The following is a 23,784-nucleotide window of genomic DNA, read 5'->3' on the forward strand; positions in this document are numbered from 1 at the left end:
CTTTACCTCCAGGGAGTAGCCTTGATCCCTTATATGGACGATAAGCTTATTTACAATCCAGGCCTGCAACAGCTCCAGTAAGACCAGCACAAGGTGATAGCCACCCTAGAATCCCTAGGTTGGATGATCAGCCGCGAGAAGTCCTTCCTGGACCCTTCGCAATCCAAGGTGTACTTGGGGTACCTAGTGGACTCTGTAGCTCAAAACATTCTCCTTCCCCAGGAGATCATAAGGGTGTGGGGGGCAGTGTCCACTCTCCTCAAACCCAGAAGGGTCTCTTTGAGGTCTATCATGTGAATTCTGGGGGTAATGACTTCCTGCATCCCAGCAGCGTCTTGGGCCCAACTCCATTCTCTGGCTTTCCAGGGATTCCTTCTCTCCTCCTGGGATGGGAAAAGGGAATCCCTGGATGTAAGCAGACTGCTTGCAGCAGACTGGTCTTCGTTCAGCTTTTATAAAGGTAAAAGTAGTGTTTGTACAGTCCTAATGATTGTTATAAAGCACTACTCTATGTGGGTGACTCAGACTACAGTTTGACTTTTTTTTTTTTTTTTTTTTTTTGTGTGTTTTCTAAATTGCATTTTGATTGCCAGTGATGTCTTCTGCCAGTTGGATGGAGAGTGTCCAGAGTTGCTGCTGAATGTATTGTCTGGAAAAGAGGGTGGTGGAGCCTTGTTCTGTGGTTTTGACATTACCTGGGGGAATGTCAAGTGCGAATTACTGTTGCATGATGTAGCTGATGAGTAGGGAGATTTTCTGTAGGAATTTTAAGGGACTGACAACCATCACTGTTATAAATGCCAAATTACTTTGTCTCTTGAGTGCTGTACAATAGGAGTTCTTTTTATGATTGTAAACAAGTCTCTTGTTTTCCCTTTAGTAAACTGTATGGTGACCAAGCTCGTTACTTTGAACCTGAAAAAGTGCCACGGATAAAACACAAAAAAATGGGAACAGTGTCAATGGTGAACAATGGCAGTGATCAGCATGGATCTCAGGTAAGTGAAAAATGCAAATTTTTAGTCTAAAGCAAAATTTCAGGAAACCGTGACAACAATATTGTAAAAAATATTTATATATTTGGTTTAGTCATTTTGTAATGCCCATTTTCTAATCGATAGCTAATGATTTGCAGAAGGCAACAGAATTTTTATTAACAATTTTCTTTGGTTGCAGTCTTTGTAATTTTGTCCAGTGTACTCCTAAAAGGTGTCCCCTTGCTAGAGAAATTCTAGAAATTATTTTATATACGCACGCTTGTGCATATATCTATTTCTCCCGATGTCCTTTGTTACCTTTTCTTTAAGATTTATATATGTACTCCTAGCCATGTTTTCCTTTGCTGTCTGTAACTGCACCATTGTGTGCAATCTGATCCATTACATGTTTTAGTTCTCAACAGTACTGTGAATGCACATTTTAATCCTTTCCACTCCGTATTTTGTGTTTTTTGCACAACTAATCTGTGAACTGATGATTTCTTTTAGGATTACGCTATGATTTTCCCTTTTCCCTTTTTAGTTTCTGATCACAACAGGGGAGAATCTGGATTATTTGGATGGGGTGCACACAGTATTTGGAGAAGTAACGGAAGGAATGGATGTACTGAAGAAAATTAATGAGGCTTTTGTGGATAAAGATTTTGTTCCTTATCAAGACATCAGGTATGCAGGATACGTTTTATTCTCTAGGACCAGTTTTCTGTAAACCACAGGTTCTCCAATGTTAATTATTGAGATTTTGCATCTGAAACCACGAATGGACTTGTACCTTTGCTGTAGTAACATTAAATTTTTATCTCCCCTTCCCATCCACCATGGCCTCGGTTGTAGTGTTTCCTCCACCATGGTGGAAGCACTGCAGGGGAACAGGGGTGTGCTGTGCTCTCTCCAGTACGGAAAGGGCAAAGGACATACCTCTTCCCTTTGCATATTTTTTTTGATTTTCTCTGGTCAGCCTCCCTCCTCAAGGGGAGAGGAGTGTTTTGGTGCTTCTCTCCTCCTTGAGGCCAGCGGAGGGTCCCGCACCGATAGACCTCTCTATCCGTCTCTAGCATGAAAGCCTCCGCTTGTCATGGGTGGCGGGCGATGTTCCTGCCAGGCGGCGTGGGACTTTCCGCAGTGTGCAGCGGCTTCCAGTTCCGTTCACTGGAATGCAGGAGGGGGAGGCAGCCTCGGCTGGTGTATTTCTGATAAAAGGAAGGAAATTTGAAATAAAGCTGCTGGATGCCCTCTGCAAGATGGAGCCAGAGGAACTGGTGGTGGGAGCAGGAGCCACAAGCAAATCTTTTCACCTGGGCTATTTTTTTGTTTCCATCCCTTCTTTCCCTAATGGGTATCACGAAATGCCAACTTGGTGTTCGAGTAATATGGGGACGCTAGGTAATCTCAAGCCTATGATGGCTTGTAGTAGCCAGGAATTTGTAACACTGGTTACACACTGAAGGGACCTCCAGAAGGCAATTCTGCATAATTGGTCTCATGGGGAGTCATTGGAGAAACAAATCAGGATTCCCTCTCTGGTCAAGAGGAAATTATGGTGGTGGACAAATGTAAAAGGGGTTCGTTCTGGACAGCAAAAAACATTGACAACGGATGCAAGCTCCTGGGGGTGGGGTGCACATGTCGAGAGCCAGATGGCCCAGGGGTCCTGGACAAATGAGGAAACCTTAGCTCTCTCCAGTTGGAGGACCTCCAGAGACATTCTCCTGGGGCTGGGGCTCCTTCAAAGAGATAACCAGGGGCCAACACATCCAAATATTATCAGACAACACCACAGCGGAAGCCTACATCTCAAGGCACGGGGGCACAAGAAGCAGGATTCTTTTAACTTTGGCCCTCCAGATTCTGACACGGGCAGAGGACAACTTGGCATCCCTGACAGCAGTGCATCTAAAGGGCAGCCCAAATCAAGTAGCAGACTTCTTAAGCAGAATATGGATGCTAGAGTCCGAATGGTGCCTGGTTCCAGATGATGGTAGACAGATTTCTTCCCCAGGTCGACCTTTTTTCATCTCAAACAAATGCAAAAGTACCAGTCTACTTCTCTGTGAACAAGTAGGACCAAGCAGCTGGTCTGGATGCGCTGGACCTTCTGCTTGTGTTGCGCCTCTTCCCCCCCTGTGCAGATGATTCCTCTAGTGCTCAAAAAGTTACAGGGAGAAGCCACAAGCCTAATTCTAGTAGCCCCGTATTAGCCCAAGAGAGCATGGTTCTCGACCCTACTGAAGTTAGCAGTAGAGCCCCATTGGTTTCTACCTCCACGATGGGACATGCTGAGTCAAGGGCCCCTTCTTCATCCCAATGTAGGTCATCTCAGGCTGGCAGCCTGGATACTGAGGAGCAAATCCTGAAGAGAAAGGGTTTGTCAGATTATTTGTGCTTTGCTAGATAGCAGGAAAAAGGGTCACAAGGGCCATTTATTTTAGAACATGGAAATGTTTTAACTCCTGGTGCACTTCAAAAAATTGTTCTCCCCGGCAGGGTCAGGTAGCTGCGTTGTCAGTATTTTTAGAGATTGTTATCTCAGGACCATTTTTTTTTTTTTTTTTTTTTTTTTTATTATTTTTTTTTATTATTTTTGTTAAGCACTTGCCAGAGCTAGGTCAGTTCAGTTTTAAGAAGGGAGTTTCACAGTTTGGACATGGAGATGCTTGTTACGCTATCTTGAGGAGAGTTTTACAAGAGTTTAGGACATCCACTTCTCAGTTTGTTCTGTTTTTTGGGGCAGCATAAGGGTTGTGGAGCTTATAAAAACACAATTGGAAGGTGGCTTCGGATGGCCATCAAAGAAGCTAATATGAGTAGAACCTCCCGCAAGGGTAGTGGCCCATTCAACCCATGCTGTGGCAACATCCTGGGCGGAACATGCTGGGACGAATCTGCAAACCAGCCACGTGGACGAGTTTCTCCACCTTTACTCGTCACTATAGGATGGACTCGCTCTCAGCAGCAGAGCATTCTTTTGCAGGAAGGTCCTACCATAGATGATCCCACCCTAGAGGCCTGAAGGAGCGTATACTCTGTAAACGCATTGCAATCCAGAAGTGATGTCATCCCTTGGCTCTCTGCGTGTTCTAGCTCCAGGAAATGTCGGCAACCACCCGCGCAATTTGCTCTTAGTCACCAGCAAGCAGCCCCACGGAGGCACCCCCTTCTTGGACGCTCGGCAATGAGTACTCATATCCTTTTATAGCATAAAATAATGGTTATACTTCACTTAGAGTGGCGCCTGTGTGTTTTTATCCCCAAGTGGTTTTACCCTAGAGTAACTACTCGCTTATCTCCATGTGCTGTCCTGAAAGATGAGGTGAAAAAACCTTAGTTAGATTTACTGTTAACAGTATTTCCCAAGTGTTCTTCCAGGACAGCCCTTGAGAGATGGAGCTCCTCCCATCGACACAGGAAACACATTGCCACAGTTCAAAAGGCGGTCCCTCAGGTCCCTGGTCAGTCATTTGTGTTTCCTCCGTCGGAGGAACATGTTGCCAGGAACCTGGAGGCCCCTCTCAGGGGCTGCCTGAGAATCTGCAAGCCTAAGGGACCGGGTCCTGGTTTATGGCTGCAGTTTGGGTCCATACCTTTTTTCTTTGGCTCGGGTACCGTCCAGCTGAACCGGAGCAGACCCGTTACCCTCCTCCTTCCAGTGCCGAGGTGGCCAGGGGCAGAATGACGCCGGTTTCCCCCAGGAGTGGTGAGTGGAACCTTCCATCTTCCCTCCTCGTTGCAGGGGGTCGGAGACGCCGAGCGTTCACTTCCGGCGGAACCGCGTCATCACTGCGTGCCGAGACTTCCGGTTCCGGGTCTCTAAGGGTACAAGGAGGAGAGGGAGAGCCAGCGCTGTGCCTGTGAAGCCCGACCAGCGTCCAGCTATACCGGATTAGCGGCGGGATTCGGAGCGTCAGAGGGGGACCATGGAGGCTATTCCCCAGGATACTCCGGCGGAGACAGGCACCAGCCAAACCCAGGTAGGCTGCTGGGCATGCTATTACTCTGGTGGAGTGGTGGTGTTTGTAGGCTGGGCCCTGTAGTACCCCACGGTGGCGGTTTACTCACAGTGAGGTTGTTTGTTAGTGGTGATTCTAAGAGGGACATGGTGCTGACGCTAAGAAATCCTTTTGTCTTCTTATTTTCAGGCTAAAGAGATGCCAAGGGAAGACAAGACAGGCCGCAAAAAGTGCCCTAATTGTGGGAATAGGTTGTCCTCGGGCTCTAACAAAGCCCTATGCAAGCAATGCATTGCAAGCTTGCTTAAATCTGAGGCAGATTCCCCTTTAGCAAAGTTTTTGGGCTCCTTTAAAGAGGAAATGGCGTCGACCTTTAAGTCCCTCCGGGAGTTAATCACTGACGTGGGATCAGCTGCAGCTGCCTCCACGAGTAAAACAACTATAATCTCATCCTCACCATGCCTTACAACACCCAGCTCAGGGGAGCCCCGTATGGTCAGGGAGCCTAGCCCCACGTTGATTAGTCCCGAATCCTCTGACACTGACTCGGGTCAGGAAGAGGATCAAGCAGCATCTAAAGCCTCAAAATATAGATTATCTCTCGAGGAAGTAGATGAGCTAATGGGGGCTATCTATGATACGCTGGAAATTGAGGAGGAAGAAACTCAGTTATCCAGACATGATCAAATGTATGAGGCTCTGGGGAAAAAGAAAGCAAGGGTTTTCCCTATACATAAGGTGCTTTCTGACCTTGTCCTTAAGGAGTGGTCTGAACCAGACAAGAAGGTTTTCTTTCCTAAATCCCTTAAGAGAAGGTTCCCTTTTGATGAGAGCCCAGAGGCGGTCTGGAATAAAAATCCAAAACTAGACGCCCCTCTGTCCAAAATCTCAAAGCAGGCTGATCTGGCCTTTGAGGATATGGGCCACCTGAAAGATCCCATGGACAGGAGAACAGACATTGTCTTAAAGAGGGCCTGGGATGCCTCTATGGCAGGCTTAAAACCAGCTCTAGCCACTTCCTGTGTAGCTAGAAACCTGGAGTTCTGGTTATCGCAACTACAAGAACACTTAAAGGCAGGCACTCCTAGGGGGGAGCTTTTGAAATCCTTCCCTATGCTTTTTAAGGCCACCAGTTTCATCTCTGACGCCTCCACGGACTCCGTTAAATTTACGGCTAAATCTGCAGCACTTTCAGTGGCAGCAAGGAGGTCAGTATGGATGAAAACCTGGGGGGGAGACACGGCGTCTAAAACCCGCCTGTGCAGCGTCCCTTTTACAGGAGACTTAGTCTTCGGGCCTGAATTAGACTCCGCCTTAGAAAGGACGGCGGACAAAAAGAAAACCTTTCCCGCAAAAAAGAAAAATTTTCAAAGAAAAATTTTTCGTCCCTTTAAGGAACCCTCTAAATCAGAGAAGAGTTCAACCCCCAAAAAGCATTGGTCGGGACATAAAGGGAAAGGAAAAGGGGGCATACTGTTTAGCCGCCCCAATCAGGATCCCAAACCCCAGTGACGTCAGGGTTCCTGTGGGAGGAAGATTAAGCAAATTTCTTCCTCAATGGGAAGAGACAACCTCGAACGAGTTTGTCTTAAATATAATAAAAAGGGGTCATGCGCTGGAATTTCACAGCAACCCTCCTTCCAAGTTTCTGGTGACAAAGCTTCCAAGTCACTCAGAAAAGGCCAGGGCCTTACCTTTACTAATAGGGGAAATGGTAGATCAAGAAGTATTGACACCAGTCCCTATTCAGGAACAAGGGGACGGTTTTTACTCGCACATCTTTGTGGTAAGAAAACCGTCAGGGAGATTCAGACTAATTATGAACCTCCGTCCACTGAATCGCTCCATCCGTTACAAGAGATTTCGGATGTAGTCCATTTATTCCATAAAGAATCTCCTGCAGAAAGAGACATTTATGGCAACCCTGGACCTAAGGGATGCTTATCTGCACATTCCAATAAGGGAGGAATGCCAGAAATTTCTTCGAATGGCAGTGCAGATAGACACAAAGGTTTACCACTTTCAGTGCAGAGCACTTCCCTTCGGTCTATCATCCTCTCCGAGAATCTTTACCAAGGTTCTCGGAGAGGCTTTAGTTCCTCTGAGGCTTCAATCAGTCTCAATTATCCCCTACCTAGACGATCTGCTCCTAACAGCCCACTCAGAGAGTCGTCTTTCTCAGGACCTAGAATTGACTCAACTCAGTCTGAGTCGATTAGGGTGGATTGTCAGTCAGGAGAAATCCAAGACAACCCCAACACAGGAGATCCTGTATCTGGGGTACTGGATCAAGTCTGTAGATCAGAAAATTATACTGCCGGAAGAAAAGATTTTGAATCTGTGGCAGAGAATATCTTTTCTTCAATGCAGCCCCAAGTGTACGGTGAGGGAAGTAATGTCGGTCTTAGGTCTTATGACGGCAGCCATTCCAGCCGTACAATGGGCCAGGTTCCATCAAAGAGAACTTCAGGGTTTTCTGTTAGAACAATTAAAAGGCAGAGATCTGGAGGAGGAGGTATCGATCCCCTCAAGGGTAAAACGCTCCCTCTGGTGGTGGAAGGACAGGGAGAACCTAAACAAAGGGGTTCATTGGGTCCTTCCTATCACTTCAACACTAACAACGGATGCGAGCAGTTGGGGCTGGGGAGCCCACCTAGGCTCAAGCTGGGTCCAGGACAAGTGGACCCCGGAGGAGAAATGTTTCTCTTCCAATTGGAAAGAACTAACAGCAATCCTGAGAGCTGTTCTAGCTTTCCACCCCGCAATACAGGGTCACCATCTACAAGTCCGTTCAGACAATACGACGGCTGTAGCATACATAAACAAACAAGGAGGAACCAGAAGTCCTCGTTTGATGGTGGTAGCCAGACGCATTCTCCAGTGGGCAGAAGCCAATCTGGAATCCATTTCTGCAGTTCACCTGAAAGGGGAGCTGAACAACAAGGCGGACTTCTTGAGTCGACAAAAGATTTCGAACCAAGAATGGTCCTTACACCCAGAGGCATTCAATCTCATAACAGCTCACTGGGGAGAACCAGAGGTAGACCTTTTTGCGAGCAAGAAAAATGCAAAGGTTCCCAATTTTTTCTCGCTAAACCCAGGAGATCAACCCCTGGCGGTAGATGCCTTGCAAACTCCATGGACTTTCAGTCTGGCGTATGCATTTCCCCCTCTTCATCTCATTCCGAGGGTCCTAGCAAGATTCCTCAAGGAGAAAACCTGTTTGATTCTAGTAGCACCTTTTTGGCCCAGGAGACCGTGGTTCACAACGTTGCTACAATTGACAGACTGTCCGCCTCTAAGACTTCCCTACAGACAGGACCTCCTGTCGCAGGGACCTCTTTACCATCCGCAGGTCGCCACACTGAAGCTGTCAGCGTGGTTACTGAGGAGGAAATCTTAAGGAGTAAGGGCCTGTCAGACGAGGTAATTGCGACCTTACTACAGAGTCGCAAACCAGTCACGAGAGCTATTTACAAAAAAGTCTGGAAAAAATTCAATAGCTGGCTGAATAGCCGGGACATAAATACGGCTAATATTCTACAGTTTTTACAGGAAGGTGTAAACAAGGGTTTAACCCTAAGTACTATTAAAGTACAGATAGCTGCCTTAAGTGTATACCTAGATGAACGCTTACAGGAAAATCCTTTTGTCGCTAGATTCTGTAAGGCAGTCGCTAGACGCAAGCCAGTCAGAATCACAAAAGTCCCATCCTGGGATTTAGCAGTTGTGCTAAAGGCTTTCTTGGGGTCACCCTTTGAGCCTATCTCAGAGGCCTCCCTAAGGCTTATTACCTTTAAGACAGTTCTCCTGGTGGCAATCACTTCAGCCCGTAGGGTCAGTGAAATCCAAGCACTTTCCATCAGGGAACCATTCCTACAGATCCTAGAAGACAGAGTCATTCTAAAGACAGACCCTGGGTTCTTACCAAAGGTAGCATCTAGCTTCCATAGGTCCCAAGATATTGTCCTCCCTTCATTTTGTCAAAATGCAGCAAATGAGAAAGAGGAACGTTTTCATTTATTGGATGTGAGGAGGTGTATTCTAGAATATCTTAAAATAACAAATCCATTCAGAATCTCAGACTCCCTTTTTGTCCTTTTTTCCGGACAGCGTAGGGGACAGAAAGCTTCAAAAGTAACCATAGCTAGATGGATTAGGCTAGCTATAGCAGAGGGGTATAAGGCCTTGAATAGAGATCCTCCTGAGGGTGTTAAAGCTCACTCCACAAGAGCGTTGTCTGCATCCTGGGCAGAAAGAGCTGGTGCCACCCCGGAGCAGGTATGTAAAGCAGCCACATGGTCAAGCTTTTCCACCTTTACAAGGCATTACCGACTGGACTTAATGTCTAGTCAGGATCAGGCCTTTGGGAGGAAAGTCCTCCAGGCCGTGGTCCCCCCCTAATCTGGTAAGTACTTGGGGATCCTCTCAAGGGCTGTCCTGGAAGAACACTTGGGAAAACTGGAGTTAGTACTTACCGGTAACTCCTTTTCCGGTGGTCTTCCAGGACAGCACGATCCCACCCTTTATTTGATTATAGTGATGTACTAATGTTATTACCTGTTATGGTTTATATGTTTTTCAGTTCCATCCTTCGGTTCTTGGTGAATGACTGACCAGGGACCTGAGGGACCGCCTTTTGAACTGTGGCAATGTGTTTCCTGTGTCGATGGGAGGAGCTCCATCTCTCAAGGGCTGTCCTGGAAGACCACCGGAAAAGGAGTTACCGGTAAGTACTAACTCCAGTTTTCTGAGTCAGGAAAGCATCGATGACCCTCCCTTGATTGTGTTTTTACTGTGGTATTGGTGCTATGTTCTGCTTATATTTTCAGCATGGCTGAAGGTACTAGTTAACTGAGGCCATGGTGGAAGTGTCCAAGCTTTAAAGTAGTGACTGCAGGGAATCTTGGGAAATGGATGGAGCTGCACTCTCTCCAGGTGCTGTCCTGAAAGACTCGTAGAAATGCCGTTACATCTAACTAGGTTTTTTATTTTCTCCAGTTTTAAAATTGTAGTTCAGGGTTGTTTGTTCAGTTGGAACACATGCTTTTGACAATTTTACAGTGGATATAAAAAGTCTATACACCCCTGTTTTAAAATGTCTGGTTTCTGAGACCGAAATAATTTCAGAACTTTTTCCACCTTTTTTTTTTTTTTTTTAAATGTGACCTATAAACAAAATTGAAAAATGGACAGGAATCTTTTAGGGGTGGGGGGAGTATAAAAATAGAAAACGAAAATAATATGGTTGCATAAGTGTGCACACAGCCTCTTTTTTTTATAACTGGGGATGTAGCTGTGTTCAGAATTAAGCAATCGCATTCAAACTTGTGTTTAAATAAGAGTTGGTACACACCTGACATCATTTTAAAGTACTTCTGATTGACCCCAAAATAGTTCAGTTGGTCTTGGTCACATCATACAGCAAAAGCCATGGTCCACAGAGGGCTTCAAAAGCATCAGAAATCTCATTGTTAAAAGGTATCAGTCAGGAGAAGGGTACAAAAAAATGTATAAGGCATTCGATATACCATAGAACACAGTGAAGACAGTCATCATCAAGTGGAGAAAATATGGCAGTAACAGTGACATTACAAAGAACTGAACATCCCTCCAAAATTGATAAAAAGACGAAAAGAAAACTGGTCAGGGAAGCTGCCAAGAGGCCTACAGCAACATTAAAGGAGCTGCAGGAACATCTGACAAGTATAGGCTATGGTACATGTGACAACAATCTCCTGTATTCTTCATATATCTGGGCTATGGGGGTACAGTGGCAAGACTGAAGCCTTTTCTTATGAAGAAAAACATCCAAGCCCGGCTAAGTTTTGCAGAAACACATCTGAAGTCTCCCAAAAGCATGTGGGGAAAATGTGTTATTGTCTGATCAAACCAAGGTTGAACTTTTTGGCCATAGTTCCAAAAGATGTGTGGTGCAAAAACAACACTGCACATCACCAAAAGAACGACATACCCGCAGTGAAGCATGGTGGTGGCAGCTTCATGCTTTGGGGCTGTTTTTCTTCAGATGGAACAGGGGCCTTAGTCAAAGTAGAGGGAATTATGAACAATTCCAAATACCAGTCAATATTGGCACAAAACTTTCTTTTAGAAAGCTGAACATGAAGCGGAACTTCATCTTTCAGCATGACAACAACCCAAAGCATACATCCAAATCGACAAAGGAATGACTTCACCAGAAGAATTTTTTTTTGGAATGGCCCGGCCAGAGCCCAGACCTGAATGCAATTTGAAAATCTCTGGGGTAATCTGAAGAGAGCTGTGCACAGGAGATGCCCTCGCAATCTTTCAGATTTGGAGTTTTTTGCAAAGAGTGGGCAAATATTGCCAAGTCAACATGTGCTGTAATAAAATTTTAACGGTGTGCACACTTATACAACCATATTCATTTAACATTTTTTGCTTTCCTCCATCTAAAATATTGGTTTGTTGTTCAACTGAGTTGTACAGTTTATAGGTCACATTAAAGGTGGAAAGTTCTGAAATGATTTTATCTTTTAATGGGTGTGTAGACTTTTTTTATATCCACTGTATGGGAGGAATTAAAAGAGCAGCTAATTGTAAACCTTTAAGACAAATTCTTTGGAAAACTTTCCGTAGGCAGACATGAGAAATCAATAAAAAATTAAAGCAAAGGTCTGCCCACCCCTGCAAAAATTAAAAGCCAGCAGCTACACATACTGCAGCTGCTGACTTTTAATATAGGACACTTGCCTGTCCTGAAGTCCAGCGATGTCTGCACCACAGCTGATGTTTCCATCACCTGTCGGGTGCTTCTGCCACCATTGCGGGTAGGGGAACCCGGCAGTGTAGCATTACAGCTTTACACAGGGCCCCTACTGCCCCGGTGGTGGAGGAAGGAGAGAGCCGAGTGCTGCCATAATGTGCAGTGGCCCAGACTCTCGGAAGTGGGGACAAAGACCGTTATATCTCTATATCCCCTCCCCACCCCGAAAGGTGCCAAATGGATGGACCTCTGCTTTTAAAGGCAACAAATATAAACAGCTAATAAAAGAACGAGTTAATAAAGCTAAAATCCTCATGATAGCTGCCATCTTGCATACAAAAATCAACTCCTCTTGATGTGTTATGCCCTGTACACACAGTCGGACTTGCCGATGGAAAATGTGCGATCGGATCGTGTGTGGGCTCCATCTGACTTTATCCATCGGAATTTCCGACACACAAAGTTTGAGAGCTGGATCTTAAATTTTCCGACGACAAAATCCAATCGTTTTAAATTCCGATCGTGTGTAGACAATGCCGTCGGACAAAGTGCTAGGCATGCTCACAATAATGACTACTGGCACGTTTTATAGTGTTGTACGTCACCGCGTTCAGAACAATCGGATTTTCAACTTTGTGCGACCGTGTGTATGCAAGACAAGTTTGAGCCAACATCCATTCGAAAAAATCCGATGGATTTTGTTGTCTGAATGTCCGACCGTGTATACAGGGCATTAGACTTTATTCACTATGAGAATTTAAAGCTACAGCGTCTGAAGCTCCGTCTAAATTTAAATCAAAACTGAATGCCACCCAGCCATTTCTTTTAAATTGACTTGGCCATGCCCTGCCCATACAGCACATTTGCCCCACAGTCTTTGCTCATTCTTTATGGATGGGTTCATATGATACTTCAGATGTACAAAGTATAGAGCCGTCCCTAGGAATAAGTGGAGACCAACTTGTACTTGTCTGGTAGTCGCATGGCCCAGTCTGGACTGTTTTGAAGAAAATCATTTTTTGACCTTTAACAGGGCCAAACGGTCAAGATCCTATAAGTGGTGCTAAAGGTAAGTATGGGGGTTGTTTCCCCAAAGGCAAACTTTACTAAATGTAAGGTTCCTCTCTAACCCCTTCAGATATCAATTCAAGTCCTTTTTGTTTTCACATTAAATGCTTTATTCTATATGTTCCTGTCCTTGTGGTGCAAGGGCCATACATTTTTGAAGTGATTAGTGCTAGTGCACTAGTTACATTTTAGGGGTATGATTAGGGGTTAAGGCTGCTTTCACACTGAGGCGCTGGCGGTAAAGCGCCGCCATATATTTAGAGGCGCTTTACCGTCGTTTTAGCGGCGCTTTTTTCGGCCGCTAGCAGGGCAGTTTTAACCCCTGCTAGCAGCGGAAAAAGGGTTAAAACCTTTGCGCTTTGCAGGCGGGTTTGGAGCGCTGCCCCATTGTTTTCAATGGGAAGGGGCGTTTTAGGAGTGGTAAATACACCGCTCCTACAGCGCACCAAAGATGCAGCTTGCAGGACATTTTTTAGCGCTTTCACACTGGAGGTACAGCAGCGGCTGTTTGCAGGCGCTATTTTTAGCACTCTAGCTCCTGCAAAGCGCCTCAGTGTGAAAGGGACCTTATTTTTAAGGTTAAAGGGGTTGTAAAGAGAAATTGTTTGTTTAAAAAATAAATGTTATACTTCCCTCCACTGTGCAGCTCGTTTCTCTGCTTCTTCCCGCAAGTACTTCTCACGTTCGTACGAGCACCCTCGCATGGTGAGAAGCACTTGCGAGCGCGCTCCTGTGATACAGCCGGCGGCTCTAGCCGCTCACTGTACCGCTCGGTTCCGCCCCCGCGTCATTAGATGTGATTGACAGCAGCGCGAGCCAATCGCTGCGCTGTTTTCAATCCATCCACTCCAGCCAATCAACAGCCAGGCTGAGCGACGAAGAGGATGTCGGGGGCGAGCGTGGGACTTTCAAGGGGTCAGGTAAGTAAAACAGGGTGGCTGGGGGGTCGGCACTGTCAGATGTTTTTTCACCATAATGCATAGAAAACATTTAGGAAACATGTCAAGGGTATAGCTTAAATTATAGGATGGAAGGACAGTTAAAGTATATGTAAACGCTCACATTGTAAAACAACCCATTCCATTGGGCACGCTCTCCTTCTGAGTGGATGTTAAGGAACGCCCCTCAGGAGGATCGGGATCGTGTCACCCGGACTCGGCGTATCTCCAATCGCCAGGAGGTATTCACGCCCTTTGTTATGAAGCCCTTAAAAAGCTCTGGTGCAACCAATTACCTTCAGAAGTCACATAATTAGTGAAATGATGTCCACCTGTGTGTAATCTAAGTGTCGCATGATCTGCTATTGCATATACACACTTTTTTTTTTTTTTTTTTTTTTTTTTTTTTTTTTTGAAAGGCCCCAGGGGCGGCACCACTAACTAAACACTGCCATGATGACCAAGGAACTCTCCAAACAAGTAAGGGGAAATATTGTTGAGAAGTACAAGTCGGGGTTGGGTTCTAAAAAAAAAAAAAAAAAAAAAAAAAAAATCCAAACATTTGATGATTTCTAGGAACGCCATCAAATCTACCATTACCAAATGGAAAGAACATGGCAGAACACCATACCCACAGTGAAACATGGCGGTGGCAGCATCAAGCTGTGGGGATGTTTTTCAGCAGTCGGGACTGGGAAACTGGTATGAGTTGAGGGCAAGATGGATGGTGCTAAATACAGGGATATTCTTGAGTAAAACCTGAATTAAACCTGCCAGCAGCTCTGCACAGAGGATGGGACTAATCACCCCTCTGAATGAGCCCTAAGGGACCTAAAAAAAAACCTATGATTCTGCCAAAAACCCTTTTGTGCTTTATGCTCAGAATGCAGGGTTTGGGGAGAGTGATGTGAAAGGTGGTAGAGGACACTGTTGTGGAATTGGCACTGCGCATAGCAGTGTCCTCTGCCCCTTCACATCATCACACACACCCTCCCTTTCCCCTATAGCTGTGACCTCTGGCTTCACTCCCATAGTAGTGTCGTACCTGGCCACAGTGCTCCACATGGTCATGCTTCAGTACCCAAGCCCCTGCACAGGCAGCTGCTCTCCTATTTGCTCAAAGTCCAGGAAGGGAGGAGTCGCTCTTCTCTTCCTCAGTTTACAGAGGCATTGTGGTGCTGCTTACAGCAGCAGACACTCAGTGTAAGCCCTTTCCACTGGACTGCCCTCAGTGCATGCAGAGAGGGATTTAAGCAAATGGCTCATCCGCTTTTCGCTGTCACTGACGCAAAGAAGCGAACCTGCTCCTCTCTGCTGGAACCACCAGTGCAAGTGACTGCCTAGCTTGGGGTATTTCTATCCTGGTGGTGCTGGCGCTGTAAGACAGTTATTTAAGCCGCCTTATGGAAGCGCCGGCCCTGGATCTGGCCACTTAGCTCGGTAGCCCACAGAGAGGGCTCTGCGTGCCAGCTGTGGCACGCATGCCATAGGTTCGCCATTACTGGCCTAGTCCACGCCCAGACCTCAATCCAATAGAAAATTTGTGGTCAGACTTAAAGATTGCTGTTCACAAGCGCAAACCATCCAACTTGCTGGAGCAGTTTTGCAAGGAGAAATGGGCAAAAATCCCAGTGGTAAGATGTGGCAAGCTCATAGTAGAGGCTTGTACAAAGCGACTTAGGGCTGTGATAGCTGCAAAAGGTGGCTCTACAAAGTGTTAACTTTTAGGGGTGTGAATAGTTATGCACATTGACTTTTTCTGTTATTTTGTCCTAATTTGTTGTTTGTCACAATAAAAAATAAATAAATAAAGGAAAAAAACTTCAAGTTGTGGGCATGTTCTGTAAATGAAATGATGCTAATCCTCAAACAATCCATGTTAATTCCAGGTTGTGAGGCAACACAACACGAAAAATGCCATGAGGAGGGGGTCAATACTTTTGCAAGGCACTGTAATTACAGCGGGTAAATTAAGTATTGAACACATCGCCATTTCTCTAAGTAAATATATTTGTAAAGGTGCTATTGGCATGAACTTTTCACCACGTGTCGGTAACTACCCATACATTCAAACCAAAACAAATAAGTTCAGAATCTAAGTTCTGTTTAATAAAATGAAATGACACAGGGAAAAAGTATTGAACACTCTCTTAACTGAAATTTATTTAATACTTTGTACAAAATCCTTTTTCGACCGCTTCAAGGCGCCTCCTGTATATCGAAAGTAGTCGCATGCATTGCTCAGGTGTGATTTTTGGCCCATTCTTCCACACAAATTGGTCTTCAAATCTTAAAGGTTCAGTAGACCTCTTCTATGAACTCTGATCTTTAGTTCTTTCCATAGATATTCTATTGTATTCAAGTCGGGTGACTGGCTGGGCCATTCCATCAGCTTTCTTTTCTTTCTTTCAAACCAATTGAGAGTTTTCTTGGCTTTGTTTGGGACCTAAAAAAAACCTTGCTAAAATGTCCTAAAAAGTCTTGCTAAAATGTCCACCCTTGTTTTAATCTTTATCATCCTGGTAGCCTGAAAAACAGCCGCACACCATGATGTTCCCACCTTGGAACTTCACTGTTGGTATGGTGTTTTTGGGGTGATGTGCAGAGCCATTTGACCTCCAAACATGGTGTGTATTATGGCATTTATGGCATTCAATTTTGGTCTCATTTGACCAGACTATATGCTCTCAGTACAGCATTTCACAAGCTTGTCTTAATGTTGTGCAGCAAACTTTAAACGAGCTTCAACATGCTTTTTTCTCAGCAATGGAGTCTTGCGTGGTGAGCGTGTTATTACATGCCATGGTGGTTGAGTGCATTACTTATTTTATTTGAAACAATTGTACTTTCTAATTTCGGGTCTTTCGGAAGCTCTCCACAAGTGGTCATAATTCTTCTTCTTCCATACTTAGTCAGGTTGAAAAAAGACATAAGTCCATTTTATTACACATAACTTAATTTCTGAACATATTTGTTTGGGTTTCTTTGTATATATGGATTGCATGGGTTGTTACTGACCTGTGGAGTAAGATTCATGCCAACAGCAACTTTTAGATATCTACTTGCTTAGAAAAATGTTGACATGTTCAATACTTATTTTACTGTGTGTGCGTGTGTCACAAAAGTGAGTACACCCCTCACATTTTTGTAAATATTTTATTATATCTTTTCATGTGATGACACTTTACATTGTAGCAAAGTAGTGAGTGTACAACTTCTATAACAGTGTAAATATGCTGTCTCCTCAAAATAACTCAACACACAGCCATTAATGTCTAAACTGCTGGCGAAAAAGTGAGGACACCCCTAAGTGAAAATGTCCATGATACAAATCTCCCGTTCCACCACATGCCAAAGGTGCACTATTGGATTGCGATCTGGTAAATGCGGAGGCCATTGGAGTACAGTGAACTCGTTATCCTGTTCAAGGAACCAGTTTGAAATCCTTTTGCGCTTTGTGACATGGTGCATTATTCTGCTGGAAGTGGCCATCAGACGATTGTTACACTGTAGTCATAAAGGGATGGACATGGTCAGCAACAGTGCTCAGGTCGTGGCATTTAAACAATGCTCAAGTGGCACTAAGGGGCCCAACGTGTGCCACGAAAAACATGCAAACCTCTGGCTCAGATCTCCGTGGTGATCTGACCTGGCAGTCGTATCAGGTACCTGTCAAAACCAGGTAGCCACCCCCTCAAGTAAAAGGATTCAGCCGGCAATTTTAATAGCTGGTTACAAAAAGTAACAAAAAACAGCTGAAGTGTTTTGGCAACCGCCTTAGTCGTAGCATGTTGAATATAAAAGTGGCAATACATTTATATTCATAAGCTCCACCCCAAAATCAATTTGCATGGTAAATTGAAGCAATTAACTGAGCAATTAAGTTAATAATCAAGGTGCCAAAATGCCGGAAAAGAATTGAGACAAAAGATGAGAAAATATAATCTCACATGACATGTTTCAAAAGATATAAAAGCACAGTGGAGTACTATACATGATCATCCTACACACTCACCTTTTCATAAAGAGAAACATATCAATAATGATAAATCATAGAAGAAAAAAATCTGTATGCTGGTGACATGCACCAGCATACAGATTGACATGTGTAAGGACCCATATGGCATCACGTTAAACCACTGTGTGTATAAAACGGGAGAGGCGAAAGACCTCGTACAACAAAAGCCAAAAATGTCAAGTAGTTAGTGAAGACTAAAAAATATAGAAACTGAGACAGAAGCATCATGTTGGAAAAGGGAAGTGGATTGCATTATTTAGGGAAAATTGGGTCATATTGCTATCATGCATTGTTTTAAAATGTTTTTGATACGTTTTGACATCATTTTTTATATTGCCTGAGGCAGTACCTTTTTTTTTTTTATAATGCTCACTTATCTAGTGTGCAGAGACCTTGTAGTGCATCCTACATACTGTAACCCTCAGAGGCTGCAATCGATTACATACACCACATATTTTGTACTGCAATTAATACAATCCCTAATAGGGAATGTTTTTTGTCATGATATGAAGTCATGGACTTGTGATGATTATTATTATTATTATTATTATTATTATTACTGCAGTATGTACAGGTGGTCAGATCACAGCTGTATGACCCTTTGGTACTGAGCCAGGTTTTGGGAGGTAAGACGGACCTGTGTAAGCTGGAGGACAGTGAATTGCCCAGGTTGCATGCCCGGCGGCAAGAAAAACTGCAGCCATTGGTCAAAACCTTCAGCACATCCTTTTAAAACGATGAGATATTTATTAATGATTTCTTTACTTTGATTGGGAGAAGGTAGTTACAAATGTTACAGGGCGATCGCCATTGCCTCCCATATATTTAACCTTGGATTTATTTCTATTGGAGATCAAATCGTCTCTAATCTTATTAGAGGCAATGGCTCTGTCTAGATGCCACTGTTTAATAGCCACGATTTGTAAGATGTTTAGAAATATTTTGACACTCATCATAGAAGCTATCCAAGGTGGAGCAGTTTCTCCTGGCCCAAAAAAAAACTCTGCAACTTGGATTGAGCGATTAGTATGTGAGGAGTGACAACTGGTAGCCAGGAGCAGGGAATTTCCTGCACTTTGCTTGCGGAAAGTTCTGGTATCAATACTCAGTTTCCTGGCTGCCTATAAGTGTGATGTCTGAAAAGTTTTATGGTGCCCTTACTATGCTCATATGTAAACTGAAGGTTGAGAGTATTGTCATTCAAATATGTCATAAATGATCATAGAGCAGCATCTGTGTGATTCCAGATCATGATCAGTTCATTTATATACCTCCCATACCAAACGATATGGGAGGCATATAGATTCTGACTCCTTGGAACTTCCTCTTCTGGGTGAAGTTCTCCTTTAAGTCCAAGGAGTCACCTAATGGTCAAGTTGGGGGTTGGTTGCCAAGTAGCCTTTGGAACCTATTTGGACTGGATGAGCACAATTTTTGTGTGTGTGTGTGTGTGTGTGTGTTTTTTTGTTTCAGTTATTTTCACCTGATGATTCTGCCAGTAACACCTTAGGCCCCTTTCACACAAGCGGTCTGATCGGGTCTGCCTGTCCACTTTTCAGGCAGCCCCGATCAGACTTTTACATCCATTTTTGTTTGCTCCTGCCTACCTCAGATTTAAAAACAAACAGAAGGAGATCCGGGAACGGAGAGATCTGCTGAAAAAAACAAACCTGCCCCGTGTCAAACAGGACCTTTATCTGTCCTAGGGTGACAACACTAACTTTCTCGGTACTGTATTTATGGAGCAACAGAGTTATTACTCTAGTACAGGAGGTATTAAAGTATTCCACTCTACCTTCCCACTACCCCCCTGACCCTCTTCCTTGTTAATAACACAAGGAGGTTGTTCTGCAGATAAGTTAAAACCTAGGATGAAAGATGAGACTACTTGAGATAAAATTGCAGCATTAACAGGGTACAGGTATTGTATTGTGAAGCGGGCTGAGGTGAAGGATCCAAGAAATGACTCCTTGTTCTCCAGAGTACCCAGCAAGGGATGATGAGCTTTGCTGTGGACTGCTCCCAGTTTGCTGCCCTCTGTTACATATGGAAGCCAAGTTCATGGTCCAGACAAGCAAGGTCACAGCAGTTAGAGAAGGATTGTCAAACCTAGCAATGGCTGTAAACGGGTATTACAACTGGAACAGAGTTCATGGGGATAGGAGCCTGGTAACGGTCATAGAGGTCTTTGCGCAGGCAACTAACTACCAAATGCACTGAGCAGCTTTAAATTGCTCTCCCAAACTTGACTTTGAGGAAGTTTTCAACAGTACTCTTACTAATGGCCCGTACACACGATCCGAATATCTTGCGACGGATCGTACAACCTTTTTCACTTGATAGTCACAAGTAGAAATTGAATAGGTAAATAAAGTCATGTGTTGTAATGTATTTGTATTGTATTTTCGGACGACAACTATACTGTTTAAACTAAAATCGTACGATTCTTCCTCGGAGGACAGTTTGCGTACGCTATTCAGATCGTGTACGGGCCATAAAAACAAGTATGCAGCAGAAGTGCAAGAGCATCTAAACCTGCAGAGTGAAAAAGATCTACAGCATGTTTCTAAATCTAAAGCGGTTCCACTTTAGAAATGGAATAAAAAATGGGACCTAGGGTGAAACCGCAAAGTGATCCTAACTTAGCTGAAACATGAACTGCTGGAGACAGTGGCACAGGTTGAATTGGAAACCTCAATCTGTGATAGGACAGCAATGGATTTGTGGTAGAATCAACAGTTACTGTTTGCATTCATTAAACCATGTTACTGGCAGTGTTCAGAGGCTGATAAACTTTTGTATGGAATGATATCTATCATTGCTGATTTTTGTGGTTTACCTCTGTTTAATTGGCATTAACAGCTCACCTTTTGAAAAATATAAAAAAATATATATATATATTTTTGGAGTAGCCTACAAAGCATTGCACCTGCAAACAGTAGATTGCAGGTGCAATGCCAGGCTCCTGCAAACTCCTCTTCTGGCTCTCTGTATCTCTGTACAGGCTGTATCAGTCTGAGAGCTGGAGGAAGATTCCATGGATTACGAGTGCTCTGATTACTGGTAGTCCATTGAAAATTAGAAGTTCATCTACTGTGGAGGAATATGAAACTTGTAGTTCGCTAATTCACAGATGCTTGTGAATGAATGATGTGACTGTAAGGACTGAGCTCTGCCCAGCCGTGCTGATTTCTAATGTGACAGCATCTGCAGGGGAGAAAAGCTCCCATTTGCTGTTGCCAGCAGGGATGATGTGGTTGGTAGATGTTTGCACCATACTAGACCCTAAAAACTGGTGAAACATGGTGCAAAAAGGTGAACTTGGCCTTTAACATCTGACCAGGGAGGAAAGTAAGTATGTTATTTACCAAAGAACATCTTCACCAAAGGTGACATTGCTGCAGTTTAAATATAATGATTTAGCATTTTATCAAATGATTCAGTCTAAAAGTATTTTTTTGGTGGCGGTTTCCACCCACCCTCACAATATAGATGACAATCAAAAAGGGGAGGAGGGATCCACAAGAACATACAAACAGGGACCAATTCGTCTGATGATACATCTGTCAGAGAGAGAGGACAGATTCTCAGTTATACTCAATGGAACCGCTTAAAAAAGGCACATCCAAAAGTTATAGCAGCCATGATTATCATATAATAAACTCTGCTTAGTGCTTTAAACAAAGCCAATTTAAGCATAGAGTGGGTATAGAAACAAGGAATCGGCAGTATACCATAGTCTCTTGAAGGGGAAAAAAAGACCTAAAGGAGGAAATAAAGAGGAGGGGGGGGGGGGGGTGGAAGAGCGAAAGATGTCCAGTGTGTCTTGCGAACCAGTGGAGCCTGCCTAAATCAGAATTGCAGCGTGTATGGGAGTGCGGCCATTCTTTGTTCTGTCACACTAGTTTCTGCTGCAGTGACAGGGTGTGCACCCCTGCCTACGAGCTGTTTACTTTGGAGCACTGCCTACCCACCTGGAGCTGCTGAATTTGTTTGCTTATAAACACAGTATTTTTTTAGATCAAAGGAATGAACTTTGGTCTGTAAATGAGGTCAGTTTAACCAGTTAGACTAAAGCCCCATACACACTATTAGATTTTCTGCTGTTTTTTGTCTTCAGATTTACCAAAACCATGCAGTGGAAGGGCCTGCCTGATTGCATACACATTGTAACTCTTAAGGTTTGACCTCATATTATGTGGTTTTGGTAAATCTGAAGGAAAAAGATCGGCAGAAAATCTGATGGTGTGTATGGGGCTTTAGCCTTTTTCTGACACTTGCTTACAAGTTAAAATCAGTATTTTTTGCTAGAAAATTACTTGGAACCCCCAAACATTCTTTTTTTTTTTTTTTTTTTTAAGCAGAGACCCTAGAGAAAAAAATGGTGGCCATTGCAATATTTTATGTCATGCTGTATTTGCACAGCGGTCTTTCAAATACAATTTTTGGGGGAAAAATACACTTTAATGAATTTAACCCCTTCCCGCCGAGCGTACGCAGATCTGCGTACTCGGCTTCCGGGGGGTATACCGGGATGATGCCCGCACCTGCAGGCATCATCCCGGTACCGTTTTTTACAGCAGGCGATTAGCTTTCCAGCCATAACAACCGATGCGGCTAAAAGCCGCTCGGCTGTTATGCCGGAGGAGCGGGAGGGGACGTCCCCCCCTCCCGCCGCCTCTCGCCGCTGTTACCGGTGCTCCCGCTCGATCGGGAGCACCGATCAGTGGTCCGACGCCTCCGGCTGCTGCGGAGGAACTGGAACGAAGCCGTAATCGGCTTCGTTCCAGTCTCATCGTAAACACGGAAGCGACGTCATGACGTCACTTCCCGCTTACTCGGCTGCCAATGGCGCCGGTTTTAAAAAAATATCCGGTATTCAGAATCGCCGTTTTCGGCGATCTGAATACATTGAAGTGTAAAGGAGGGGTGGGGGGTCTTTTAGACCCCCGATCCCTCCATAAAGAGGACCTGTCACCACCTATTACTGTCACAAGGGATGTTTACATTCCTTGTGACAGCAATAAAAGTGATCAAATTATTATTTTTTTTTTAAAAACAATTTAGTCGTTTTAAAATAAATAAAAAAATAAAAAAAAATTTTTCAAAGCGCCCGCCGTCCCCGCGAGCTCGCGAAGCAAAGAAAACGCATACGGAAGTCGCGCCCGCGTATGTAAACGGTGTTCAAATCACACATGTGAGGTATCGCCGCGATCGTCAGAGCGAGAGCAATAATTCTAGCAGTAGACCTCCTCTGTAACGCTAACCTGGTAACCGTAAAAAAATTTCAAAGCGTCACCTATTGAGATTTTTAGGTACCGTACTTTGTCGTCAATCTACAAGTGCGCGCAATTATAAAGTGTGACATGTTTGGTATCTATTTACTCGGCGTAACATTATCTTTCACATTACGCAAAAAAATTGGGCTAATTTTACTGTTTTGGTTTTTTTTTATTCATGAAAGTGTCCCTTTTCCCAAAAAGTTGCGTTTAAAACACCACTGCGCAAATACCGTGTGACATAAAATATTGCAACAATCGCCGTTTTATTCTCTAGAGCCTCTGCTAAAAAAATATATATAATGTTTGGGGGTTCCAAGTAATTTTCTAGCAAAAAATATGGATTTTAACTTGTAAACACCAAATTCCAAAAATAGGCTTAGTCATGAAAGGGTTAAAAAAATAAACTGTAAAGTTAGCCTAATTATTTTTTTTTTTGTATAATGTGAAAGCGGTTACGTCGTGAGAATCATGATCTTTGTTCTAAGCAAAAAAGTTGTGATTCTCATTTTACCCAGAATCGTTAAGCTCTACTATCCATGGAGTTATTCAGAGAGGCCGTTGGATATTCAATTCTTTGAACATCCTGGATCCTAGCATGGCACTTTGTCAAAAAAGGTGGCTCCCACTGTTTTTATCAAAGCACTATTAAACACCATGCTGCTGTAAAGAGATGCGATAACAGTCGTTTTGGATGCTATAGGTGATGAGCCCAAAAAAGGTTTTAGGGGTTAATAGGACCCAGGAGTCAAAGACCTGATGGATGAGTATGTGCACTGCCTGCCAGT

At 44.0% G+C, this 23,784-nt stretch overlaps 1 protein-coding gene across 2 annotated transcripts in view; it reads left to right on the forward strand.

Moving 5' to 3' along the window:
* The window catches only part of PPIL4 (peptidylprolyl isomerase like 4), a 66,147-nt gene that overhangs the window by 9,177 nt on the left and 33,186 nt on the right, over positions 1–23,784 (forward strand). For both annotated transcript variants that reach the window (XM_077486681.1, XM_077486680.1), the window contains exons 4-5: positions 881–998; positions 1,522–1,664. In XM_077486681.1, coding sequence (XP_077342807.1) covers positions 881–998; positions 1,522–1,664 — 261 coding nt within the window. The remainder of the gene's footprint in view (positions 1–880; positions 999–1,521; positions 1,665–23,784) is intronic.

Source organism: Lithobates pipiens, unplaced genomic scaffold (assembly GCF_037356315.1).
Source record: "Lithobates pipiens isolate NorthernLeopardFrog02 unplaced genomic scaffold, aLitPip1_a1.2 Scaffold_18, whole genome shotgun sequence".
NCBI classification, from domain to species: domain Eukaryota; kingdom Metazoa; phylum Chordata; class Amphibia; order Anura; family Ranidae; genus Lithobates; species Lithobates pipiens.